General features: G+C 50.3%; 1 protein-coding gene across 3 annotated transcripts in view; it reads right to left on the bottom strand.

The window, feature by feature from the left end:
- The window catches only part of LOC101136273 (drebrin-like protein), a 27580-nt gene extending 15066 nt beyond the window's left edge, over positions 1 to 12514 (bottom strand). Inside the window, exons 1-4 of one of the 3 annotated variants that reach the window (XM_055392548.2) lie at positions 11936 to 12514; positions 6492 to 6547; positions 4597 to 4709; positions 3569 to 3643 (exon numbers count right to left, since the gene is read on the bottom strand). In XM_055392548.2, coding sequence (XP_055248523.1) covers positions 3569 to 3643; positions 4597 to 4709; positions 6492 to 6547; positions 11936 to 12018 — 327 coding nt within the window. In that variant the 5' untranslated portion in view covers positions 12019 to 12514. Of the gene's footprint in view, positions 1 to 3568; positions 3674 to 4596; positions 4710 to 6491; positions 6548 to 11935 lie in introns of all 3 variants that reach the window. The other 2 variants (XM_055392547.2, XM_063708691.1) reach the window with 2 other exon arrangements.

Genomic DNA, 12514 nt, shown 5'->3' with positions numbered 1-12514 from the left:
TGGTTCCTTCTGTAGCTGTTCCCTGCTGTGTATCAATAGACAGCCCAGGCATAATTTGCATCAAAGGCCTTCCTTCTAATCAATGAAAACTAATTTTAAATGCCATCTGGAAGCCACAAAAGACCCTGAATAGCTAAAGCAATCCAAAGCAAAAAGTACAAAGCTGGAGGCTTCACGCTACCTGATTTCAAATTAAACTACAAAACTACAGTAAGCAAAACGGCATGGTACAGGCATAAACACAGACACATACAACAATGGAAACTAACAGAGTACCCACACACACAGCCAACTCATTTTTAACAAAGGTGACAGGAACATACACTGGGGAAAGGACGGTCTCTTTCATAAACAGGGCTAGGAAAATTGGATATCCATATGCAGAAGAATGAAACTAAATCTTCATCTTTTACCATATTTAAAAAAAACTCAAAATGGGTTAAAAAGACTTAAATATAAGACCTGAAACTATGAAACTACTCAAAGAAAACATTGGAGAGATGCCCCTGGACATTGATCTGGGCAAAGATTTTTTTTGGGTTAAGACCTCAAAAGCCCAGGCAACAAAAGCAAAAATCAACCAATTGGACTACATCAAGCTAAAAGGCTTCTGCACAGCAAATGAAACAATCAACAAAGTAAACAGACAACCTACAGAATGGGAGAAAATATCTTCAAACTATCCATCTGACAAGGAATTAGTGACCAGAATATATAAGGAACTCAAACAACTCAGTAGCAAAAAAATAATAATCTGATTTTAAAATGGGCAAAAGACCTTAACAGATATTTCTCGAAAGATGATATACGCATGGCTAACTACATACAAAAAAATGCTCAACATCACTAAACATCATCAGGGAAATGCAAACCAAAACCATAATGGGCTATCATCTCACCACAGTTAGAATGGCTATTATAAAAAACATAAAAAATAAATGCTAGCAAGGATGTGGAGAAAGGGAAATTCTTATACACTGTTGGTAGGAATGTAAAGTAGTACAGCCATTACAAAAACAGTATGGTTTTTTGGGTTTTTTTCTGAGACAGAGTCTTACTCTGTTGCCCAGGCTGGAGTGCAGTGGACAATCTCGGCTCACTGCAACCTCCACCTCCCAGGTTCAAGAGATTCTCTGCCTCAGCTTCCTGAGTAGCTGGGATTACAGGTGCCCGCCACCACACCTGCCTAATTGTTGTATTTTTTTTAGTAGAGACGGGGTTTCACCATGTTGGCCAGGCTGGTCTTGAACTCCTGACCTCAGGTAATCTGTTCACCTTGGCCTCCCAAAGTGCTGGGATTACAGGCATGAGCCATCGCGCCTAGACAACAGTATGGTTTTTAAAACAGTATTTTAGTCCTACTAAAAGCAGAACTACCATATGATCTAGCAATCCAGCTGCTGGGGATATATCCAACTCTGAAGTTCAGCGCTATTAACAATAGCCAAGATACGGAATCAACCAAAACATCCATCAATGGATGAAAGGGTAAAGAAAATTTAGTATATAAACATGAGGGAATATTATTCAGCCATAAAACAGAATGGCATCCTGTCATTTGCAGCAACATGGATGGAACTGGAGGTCATGATGTTAAGGGAAATAAGCCAGCCACAGAAGACAAGTATTGCATGTTCTCACTCATGTGGGAGCTAAAAAAGTGGGTATCATGGAGGGAGAGAGTAGAATGCTGGTTACCAGGGGCTGGGAAGGGCATGGGGGAGAGAAAATGAAGAGAAGTTGCTTAACAGGTACAAAAGTACAGTTAAATAGAAGGAATAAATTCTAGTATTCAATAGTACAGAAGGGAAATTATAGTTAACAATAATTTTGTGTATTTCAAATTAGCTAGAAGAGAAAAATTGTAATGTTCCCAACACAAAGAAAAGATAAATGTTTGAGGTGTTGAACATGCTAATTACCCTGATTCATCGTATACATTGTATACAGGTATCAAAATATGACATGTATGCAAAAAATATGTACAACTATCATATATCAATTTATAAAAACTCTGGGCCAGGTGCGGTGGCTCTCGCCTGTAATCCCAGCACTTTGGGAAGCTGAAGAGGGCAGATCACTTGAGCTCAGGGATTCCAGACCAGCCTGGCCAACACAGGGAAACACCATCTCTACTAAAAATAGAAAACTTAGCCGGGCATGGTGGCAGGCACCTGTAATCCCAACTACTCAGGAGGCTGAGGCAGGAAAATCACTTGAACCTGGGAGGCAGAGGTTGCAGTGAGCCGAGATCGTGCCACTGCGTTCCAGCCTGGGTGACAGAGTGAGACTCTGTCTCAAAACAAACAAACAAAAAACAAAACAATAAAAAAAACTCTGATAAAAGAATGCCATGCATGTTTTCTACAAAAAGTAAGCCAATGATTTCTTCATGAGAAGCCAGACCCATGACCTCATTCACTGTTACTACACAGGTTGAGCATCCCTAACCTAAAATTCCGAAATCTGAACTGCTCCAATGAACATTTCCTTTAAGCATTATGTCAGCACTCAAAAAATCTCAGGTTCTGGCCTGGGCGTGGTGGTTCACGCCTGTAATCCTAGCACTTTGGGAGGCCAAGGCGGGTGAATCATGAGGTCAGGAGATCAAGACCATCCTGGCTAACACAGTGAAACCCTGTCTCTACTAAAAATACAAAAAATTAGCTGGGCCTGGTGGCGGGTGCCTGCAGTCCCAGCTAATCGGGAGGCTGAGGCAGAAGAATGGTGTGAACCCGGGAGGCAGAGCTTGCAGTGAGCCGAGATCACGCCACTGCACTCCAGCCTGGGCAACAGAGCGAGACTCCGTCTCAAAAAAAAAAAAAAAAAAAAATTCAGATTCTGGAGAATTTCGGATTTTGGATGCTGAACTGCAAACATTCCCAAATCTGAAAGAATCCAAAACATTTCTGGTCCTAAGCATTTCAGATAAAGGATACTCAAACCTGTATATTGATAAGCTGGGAATTCTCTTATCAGCTCCTAGATGGAAACTGAGGTATAGCTGAAGAAATGTTGGCAGAACGAGAAATCAAAATTCTGAGTCTCCTTTGCCAGAGAAATGCAAAAAGTTACCTGACAAGTGACCAACAAATGCTTTTGTTACAAATAGTTTTTAAAATTTAAAAAGGTTCTATTATAGGACTGACATAACTCCATGTAGAGGGGGCTGGAAAGGAATGCATCAAAAGGGCACATGCGTGCTAAGATGGTGGGCACTCTCCCCTTCCTCCAAATCCTGACGGTATTACTAAACTATTTAGAGGGATCATAAAACAAAACAGAACCAGGGCCTACCCTTCTCACGGCACCAGCTCCAGCATAGTCCTTTATCCTGCCCCACTGAGGCAGGCCTGTAGGTGGCCCTGGCAACATCCTGACCTCCCATGCACTCACTGACCGAGAGTGAAGCAGCCTCTGGTCATGCCCTCAAAGGCAGGCAGAGAGCATTAGCTATGAGCACACTCCCAACTCCAGTTCTGATTCCCACTTGCTCGCACCCAGGAACCTGCGAGACCTCAAGCCTGTGAGGCCTGTTCCCAGTGAAGCGGGCCTCACCTGGCCTTACCTTCAGGAAGTTGGCCATGGTGCTGACGTGGCTGGCGCAGGCTCCCTTCCGCACATCGTTCACGCCCTCGCCTGTCTTCCGCACATCGTTCACGCCCTCGCCTGTCTGCAACACAAGGATGCCCAGGTTGACCCAGGCCTCCCCCAAAGCCACTTCCCTTCCCTGGGGACCCAACATCTACCCTGTGTCCCAGAAAAGAGAAAACTGCAACCCCCAAAGCAGAACCTATTCTTCTGACTGCATCACATGGGTGAGGTAAGTTCCCATGCCTCCAAGGGGCTCATGGATGCTCCCTGGGCAGGATGGCTACCGGCTTTCGCTGTGGGGGCATTTCATGAATTTTCTTTTTTTCTTTTTTTTGGAGATGGAGTCTTGCTCTGTGGCCCAGGCTGGAGTACAGTGGTGCAATCTTGGCTCACTGCAACTTCTGCCTCCTGGGTTCAAGCAATTCTCTTGCCTCAGCCTCCTGAGTAGCTGGGACTACAGGTGCACGCTGCCATGCCCAGCTAATTTTTTGTATTTTAGTAGAGATGGGGTTTCACCGTGTTGCCCAGGCTGGTCTCAAACTCCTGAGCTCAGGCAGTCCACCCACCTCGGCCTCCCAAAGTTCTAGGATGACAGGTGTGAGCCACCCCACCCAGCCTTCAAGAGTTTTCTTGATCCCCACCAAGGGATCAAGGAGGCCCTGTCCCTGTACTCCCAGGCTCCAAAACACTCCCTCAGGCTCTCTACTCCATCAGAACGACCACCCTCAAGAGCACGGAGCAAGGACTCCCTGTGACTGCTTTTAATCCATTTTGCAGGAAGAACTCTAGGCTTGGAGGGTGAATTCTGCATAGCAAAGCCACAGTTATTCTTTGGGCCACAATGAATCTGTCAACTATTCTGCTCATTCACCAGCTCAGAGCTGTTCTATTGATCTACTAAGTCATGCCAGTAAAACACTTTGTTCCTGAAGTCAAGTCAAAACAGGAAAGAAGACAATGGGGTTTCCTGGGTCACACCTAGATGAAACAGGCTCCACATACCCAGTTGATGAGGACAAATTTGGGCAGTCCAGAGTTGGGGTCCTTCACTCTGCAGAAGGCGTACATCACCTTCCCGCTGTTGAGCTCCTCCACCATCTCCTCCAGGCCACCCTCTGCAGCAGAGTCACAGTGAAGGTCAGGGGTGGCCCTGACATTCCCTGCTGGCCCTGGTCCCACCATGAAGGGAGGCCGAGCTGCCTCTAAACCAGGGCTTCTCACCTCTACCTGTATCAGAATCTTTCTAGGGGTATGTTTAAAATCAGAGTCCTGGGCACCACCCTCACTAAACTGATTGATGAGAGCTGGGTGGGACCTAGGAGTCTGCGATTCTGACAAGTACCTCAGGTAATTTTTTTTACCCACACTCATTTAAAAACCGCTTCTCTAAACCCAGAGGTAATTCTGGAAATAAAAACAGGGTCATTTCAACGGCAAACCAGCCACCAGACTTCCAAATGGAGGATGTCTACGTCAAAATTTTATTGTTGCCGCAACCTTGCAAAAGGGCCCGGAATAGCAGGGCCTGTAGAGTCACCACTGCCTGCACCTGTGTCTGCTCAAGCTCCAGGGCCGCCCAGACGGCCAGACCAGATTGAACATCCTGCAGTGGCGTAACTGGCTCAGTCCTCAGACTCCAGAAGAGAGGGTGATGGGGACGGGGGAGCGCAGGAGTGGGCAGCTCTAAACGATTCTCCCTGACACTGAGGCTTAGCCCCCACAAACTTTTCCAGGTTATAAGGAGGAAGAGCTGATCAGGTATTTCATCTACAGGGCTCCGTATGAGTGGAGGCAGTCATGAGCCCCACTCTGGGGACAGCAAATTGTTGCATTTGTGGCAGAGCCCTGTCCTGTGCCACTGGGGATGACAGGAAACTCTCAAGCTGTTGATCCCTGCAACTCCCAGTCACCTGCCACACCACATGTCTACTGTTCAATGGCAATCCTTCTAGAAAGGGGACACCTCCCAGAAAGATTGTGAAAGGAAGGGGCTTTCTACCAACAACAGACATCAAACCGTGGAGAACACACTCCGAGTGTTCATTGAACAATGAAGCCATGTCCAGCTCAGGACAGAGGGAGGGGTCAGGCAAGCTCTGGAGGAGGAGCAGTCACGGGTGTCAGCTGGGGGGCCCACAGGTCACACTCTGACCAAGCCTACCCTGACAACCTCTGCTCTGTGCTGGCCAAGAGCCTGTCCTTCCTGTAGAGACCCCCAGAGCCTCCCCCGTGACTATCTGCAGTGATACTGCCTCTCCCAGTGAGGATGGGGCCCCTGCAAGCACTCGGCACAAGACCAGGGCAGGACAAAGGGAGAAAAAGATATGTCTGTGGACTTTCTTTCCACCAGCACCAGTTCTGGGACTGGTGAGCTTCCCACTGCAGCTCCCAACGCAGGCTGCCCACAAGCTGGAGAGGCCTGTTTCCCTCTCAGCTCTCCCCAAGTAGACAAAGAGAAAGCACTCCCCTGCACCCAGAGGAAAGGAGAACCAAGGAGGAATGTTTTCACTTACACATATCTGAAACCTAAGGCCTGCCAGAAGTGGCCAGTGAGCACTGGAAGCCCCATGTGGCTCAGTGGACCAAGACAGCTGAGTGCGCTGACCCCCGGTCCTGCCCGTTGTTGGCTCATGTACTGATCAAGGGGTCAGGGAACCCCCAACAGAGTTAAAGTAGGGTGGGTCTGCAGGAGGCAGGTCCGGCCCACTTCCCACCCTCAGTGGAGGAAGGTGTTGAGCCACTGGCAGAGGCCACCTGTGTGATAGAGTCCCCTTCTTCCTGTGCAGTAGCTGAAATGCCAGCTGAGATGGACTGCTGATGGTCACAATCCTTTCTCCTTTGCACACGTCACCCTCCTACCTCCTGGTGTCCCCGAGTCCATTTGGAGTCATACTCACCCCCTGTGCCAGCCACGCAGATGTCATTGCTGTTGCCTTCATAGGTAAAGAGAGCCCTGAAACGAAACACAAGTGAGCTCTGTAGCCAGCACCTTGGGTTCCATCTCTCCTCACCGCATCCACCATGACTTTCCACTACATCCCAAAGAGCTTGGGCCGACAGTAACACTGTGGGTGGGCACAGGCCCGTTCTCACTTTGCTCTGACCCACTAGGCAGGTTCTCAGTAGGCAACTGTGCAGCCTTCTCAGCTCTGCAGCTGGGAGGACACTGGCCTGACTTACCATGGGGTGGGGGTTGTGAGGGACAAAGCCATGGAGATGGGAGCACACATCTACTATGAGGAAAACATGAGCTGTGGAGTTTCCCAATGACTGCTATACATTCATGTGTCAAATACTCACCTGGCCACTAGGTATACGGATTTGAAGAGACAAAACATATCTACATATTCCTGAACCCAGAGCACCCAAAAGGAGAAGCAAGTCGGAGAAATACACACACTGGGCCCCTTGGAAGGCTGCCCACCACTCCTGTGCACGTCTGCCCTGGCTCCAGTGAAGCCTGGTAGGTAGGGCAGCAGGTCCTTCCAGGCTTGAGACTCTTTGGTAAACACAGACTACCACAGGTTGTGTTTATCAGAAACCACAAAGGAATGACACGACATGAAATCACACAGTTAAAAGCCATGAACCTGCCAAGCCCCTCACGGACAGGTACCCATGAGCAAGTTTTCTATCTAGCAGAGCCTTATCTCTCCATGGGTGACATGGGGCCATGGCTTTCTTTTCCTGAAAGATTATTCATAAGAACTTTGGGCTGGGTGCAGTGGCTCACGCCTGTAATCCCAGCACTCTGGGAGGCCGAGGCGGGCAGATGTGGATCACAAAGTCAGGAGATCGAGACCATTCTGGCTAACACGGTGAAATCCCATCTCTACTAAAAATACAAAAAATCAGCTGGGCGTGGCGGCAGGCACCTGTAGTCCCAGCTACTCAGGAGGTTGAGGCAGGAGAATGGCATGAACCTGGGAGGCGGGGCTTGCAGTGAGCCAAGATCGCGCCACTGCACTCCAGCCTGGGCAACAGAGTGAGACTCCGTCTCAAAAAAAAGAACAGAACTCTGGGCCAGGTGTGGTGGCTCATGTCTGTAATCCCAGGACTTTGGGAGGCTGAGGCAGGAGGGTCGCTTGAGCCCAGGAGTTTGAGACCAGCCTGGGCAACATGGTGGGACCCTGTCTCTACCAAAAATACAAAAATCAGCCAGGCGTAGTGGTATATGCCTGTAGTCCCAACTACTCGGGAGGCTGAGGTGGGAGGATTGCTTAAGCCTGGGAGGTCGAGGCTACAGTGAGCCATGATGATGCCATTGTACTCCAGCCCAAACAACAGAGTGAAACCCCAACTCTTAAAAACAAAAACAAAAACAAAACTCTGGTAAAGATTCATTCTGGCTTGCTAATAGCGTGAACCTTGCAGCAACTCAACATCCCCAGCAGGGCTGCTGGACATGGGCTGGAGGCACTGACCCACTGGACTATAAGTCAAAGGCAAAACCCAGTCCAGTGTGTGTCATCTCCCCAGGCTCTAAAGCACAGGCCTGCTGAGGCAGGCCAGACAGAAGCTCCAGGGATAAACAGTCGGACAGGAACCAAATCAGCTTCAATTTGGCTTCCCCAGGGCTTTGCCAGTGCCAATGGGCAGAGATACTTATGCCTGAGAAAAATGGAAGAAATTAGACCCAGGCCCAGTGGATCTGGTTGGTAGGGAGGAGACAGGCCTCCGGGAAAAGGCACTCCTTACCAGGAGGGGAGACAGAATACAGGAGAGAAACACTGAATGAGAAACACTCAGAGAAAAGGAACTAGAGAAAAGAACACAGAAAAACAAGAGAAAGATTTGGGAGGTGGCACACTGCCAGCATGAGCTGGGGGAACTCCCTGGAGGAAAGAAGCCCATTCCTCTTGATGGCCACAAAGCCCTGGCTCCCAGAAGATAGCAAGCTGGCACAAGCAGCAGGTAACAGAAGATGGCAGCTCAACCCAGCTCTTGCAAGAAGGGACTCAACCAGCTGCGATGGCTCATGCCTGTAATCCCAGCACTTTGGGAGGCCGAGGCGGGCGGATCACCTGAGGTTAGGAGTTTGAGACCAGCCTGGCCAACATGGGAAACCCCGTCTCTACTACAAATACAAAATTAGCTGGGTGTGGTGGTGGGTGCCTGTAATCCCAGCTACTTGGGATGCTGAGGCAGGAAAATCACTTGAACCTGGGAGGCAGAGGTTGCAGTGAGCCAAGATCGTGCCACTTCACTCCAGCCTGGGCAACAGAGCAAGACTCTTGTCTCAAAAAAAAAAAAAAAAAAAAGGGACTCAGCAGCTAATATAAGAGCCAAGCTCAATGCCTGCCACCTATCCCTCTGACTTGATCCCTCTCTACCCCAGGCCACCTTTAAGAATGTTCCCAGCGCAGAGGCTCATTCCCAGTTCAGAGGCCTTTTGAAAGAAGGGCGAAGGAAGTTTCAAATCAACATGAAAAAACATGGTGCACTGGCCTCTGAACAGCAAGGCATATGGAGTGTCAAGCATCTTATAATTCAATCATGCCTTTGAAAATAAGTACTGAGAGCCTACTGCTTACTAGTTAACGAATGCAGCTATGAACAATCCCTAAAAGGTCCTGCCCATGGAACTTACTTTCTAACGGAAGAAAAAACACACACCTAACACTAACGTACTATTAGAGAGTGAAGCAGGTGCTGAAGGTGACACATGAACCAGGTGAGAACAAACCATGCCAAGATACGGAGTAAGCAGGGGCGGGAGACAGCCAAGATGGAGAGCTGATGTCATGGTTGCTCCCCACTCTATCTGCCCTCCCCAATGCCAGCACTGTGTGTGTGAAACCTCTTATGACCCACCAAACTAGAGACCACCTCTTCTTCCTCTGATATCTCTACCACTTTTTCTGTATGACTCGGTCCATCCTTCATCTAAGCATCTGCCACATGTAACAACTGTGCCTCAAGCACCGAGGACAGAGACAGAGCCCACCCCACCCCTTCTAGTAAGAGATAAAGGTGACAAGAAAATCCATAAGGATTTCCAGCATATTTTGTGTCTGGCATGTGTCTGAAGGAAGTCAAACAGAAAGATGGGAAAAAGTGCCTACAAACAAGGAGCTAGGAATCAAGGAAGGCCTCTCTGAGAAGGCAACCTCGGGGCCAAGAAGTGAAGGCTGGGGAGCCACCTGGGACAATGTGGAAAAAGTGTGCTCCATGCAGAGGAAGCAGCAGAGCAAGGACTCTGAAGAGGAACCAGCTTGTAAGTTTGAGGAAGAGAAAGACGGCCAGAGTGGTGACAAACAGGTGTGGCCACAGTGTGGTAAATGAAAGGGGTGGTAGGTTCTGGGTCATGCAGGGCATCAGCAGGGCAAGGAGTCTAGGCTTTATTCAACATGCAACAGGAAGCCACTGTAGAGTTACAGACACGGAAGTGACATGGTCCAGATATTTTTCCGCAGTGTGCAGGAATCTGCCACACAGTATCTGCTGAGTAACTACCTTAATGGCTGTGACGATGAGGGTGGAGGTCAGTGGGTTATGCTGCTGAGTGACACAACCTGTAGTGCTGCAGGAGCCTGGAGGTAGGGAGGGAGCATAGCATGGCTGTCTGGGCAGATGAGTCCAGTGAGATGGGTGGGTTCTGACTTCATGAGGGGAAACAGGAGGCTCCACAACCCTCATGAGGGACAGAGAGTAGATGGGGTGGGTAAGTACCGGGCCAGTAGTGGTAGCAGACAGCTCTCGTAAGCAGCCCAAGAAAAGGCTAGGAACACAGGAGGTCTGAAGAGGGAAGCCCAAACTGCCAGGTGGGCTGGGAGGCATCATCCCAAACCAGTGATGGTTCCTGAGAAGACTGATGATGAAGAGAGACCTGGAAGGGAGATAGATCAGGAGTGCCAGGAAGCTCCTAGGTAAGTCTGCCAGGGTAAACAGAGTGATCAAGAGCATGCTAAGAAGCAAAATCTTTAATTTGGCAGGGCTGAAGAGGGGCAAAGATTCTTCTGGGTTCTAAAGCCAAGTGGTATGATGTGGACATGAAAATGGGGCACTCATTGCAGAGATACTTTTTACTGGGTTTGAAGTAACAGGAGAGGTCTAAGAGAAACACGAACAGGAATAGGAGAGAGGCAAAACAGAGGGCTGACATCTAGAAACTCTCCTGAGAAAAATAACACTGACTGACGTGGGTAAATCTGAGGGATTATAAAGCAGGCAGAAAACCCTACCAAGGAAGTGACGAGATATCCTTCTTTAGATGCCTCCCAAACAGAAGATGTGCTGTTTGGCATAAGTGCCATCCAGGGCACCCAGACCTGACAGGAGAGTCTACAGAGACCCCACAGAACCAAGCAACTGGTGTTCTAAAGCTCTTCCCCTAATGGCCCAGGGCTGAGGAAAAGGCAAAGCCATAACATCCTCAGGGTCACAATAGTACACTGCATAAAAGCCGCTCTGTGCTGGGCACTAGGGAGAGCAGAGGAGATGAGAAAGCACTTACACAAGTGGAGATGGCCCCCACACAAGGGGAAGACAGTTGGGAGGGCCTCAGTGCTGACCACAGTGTGGCCCCACCACGACTCAGACTCCAAGGCCCAGTTTCTATTCCCCAAAGTTGGTCACCTTAGCCCACCATACTCAGCATATTTCTCAGAACTGGGATTTCTCAAAACTGGTCAGTGAAAACAATTTAAGCAAAGGGGAAAGTGAGGATATCTTGGGTGGTAGAGGGAAAATGGGACCTTTTCCAAATAGATAGCGAGCATCCTACTTTCGTACATCTTCCCATGGCTCAGGCACAAGAAAGAGTACACTTTTTGGAGAAACGAAAGTTCTGAAGTCCACGTTCACAGACAGCCAAGAACCCAGATCCCTGAGCTCCTCGTCTGAAGCCCCCAGGGCAGGGCTCACATTCACAGCCCGGCTGCCAGGCCGCTCTCAAATGCCCATCCCCGAACACAGCGTTTGCAAAAAAACGGGCGTGGCTTCCGCCTTCTCAGAGAGGGCTGTGCAGGACCCTTCTCCAGGGAAGTCCCAGGACTGGAAAGAAGAACCTGGCGAAGCTAGCAAGCACGACCAGGCCGAGGATCCAACATGGAAGCCCGCGGAGCCCACAGTGGGTGGCGAGCGACAGGGGGAGGGGCGGGGACTCACTGGGTCCCCCCAAGCCGGGTTTAACCTGTTCACGATCGGCGGGGCAAGGGGTCAGGAGGGTGAGACACCACTCCTGCTGCGGTGTGGAGGGGCAGACAGGTAAGCCGCAGGCCACCTGCCTGGGCGCCGCTCCGCGCTCGCGCTCCCGCTCCCCCCGAGTCCCCCGCTCGCCCCAGACAGACCCACCCCTGAGGCAGCCCCTGGCCCGACCCTGGCCCGTCTCGCCGCCCACCAGTCGGTCGGGGACTTCTCGGTGACCACCCGCACGTAGGCCTCCTGCAGCGCTGGCCCGTTCCGGCTCAGGTTCGCCGCCATGGCCCGCCCCGCAGTCTCCGCGCCGCTGCTGTAGCTTCCGGGCCGGGCCGGGCCGCCCCTTTGACAGCCCACAAGCCTCGCCTCCGACAACCGGAAACCCCGCCCCACGGCAGGAAGCGGAAATGGCAGGGGCCAGCCGCACCCGCGGGTCCTAGCGAGGCGTCCGGCCAGCTGGTCTAGCTTGCAGGTCCCGCGAATGCCGAAGGACAAGCGGGAGAAGGGAGGACCCGGCCTTCTGTTTGTCCTCAGGGAGGGATCCTGGGGCGCAGACTAGCCCGTCTTCTGGTCCCACCCAAACGGCAGCTCGACTTGGAAGCCTGGCCGCGGGGACCCAGTCCAGCCCCCGCTAGCTGCTCTCACAGCACCGTGCTTATTCTTTTCTAAATCTTGTTATGTCGATGCGCTTATTTGAAAGATCTTGGGTTCACTGCAGTCTCCCTCCAGACGAGGTCTTCAGCCTGTCTGTGGACCCTCAACAGTTTGATCTGTGAAAGAA

The sequence above is a fragment of the Gorilla gorilla genome, chromosome 6 (genome assembly GCF_029281585.2).
Source record: "Gorilla gorilla gorilla isolate KB3781 chromosome 6, NHGRI_mGorGor1-v2.1_pri, whole genome shotgun sequence".
In the NCBI taxonomy this organism is placed as follows: domain Eukaryota; kingdom Metazoa; phylum Chordata; class Mammalia; order Primates; family Hominidae; genus Gorilla; species Gorilla gorilla.
The sequence above is the reverse complement of the archived record's forward strand: the minus strand, read 5'-3'. Positions and strand labels throughout refer to the sequence as shown.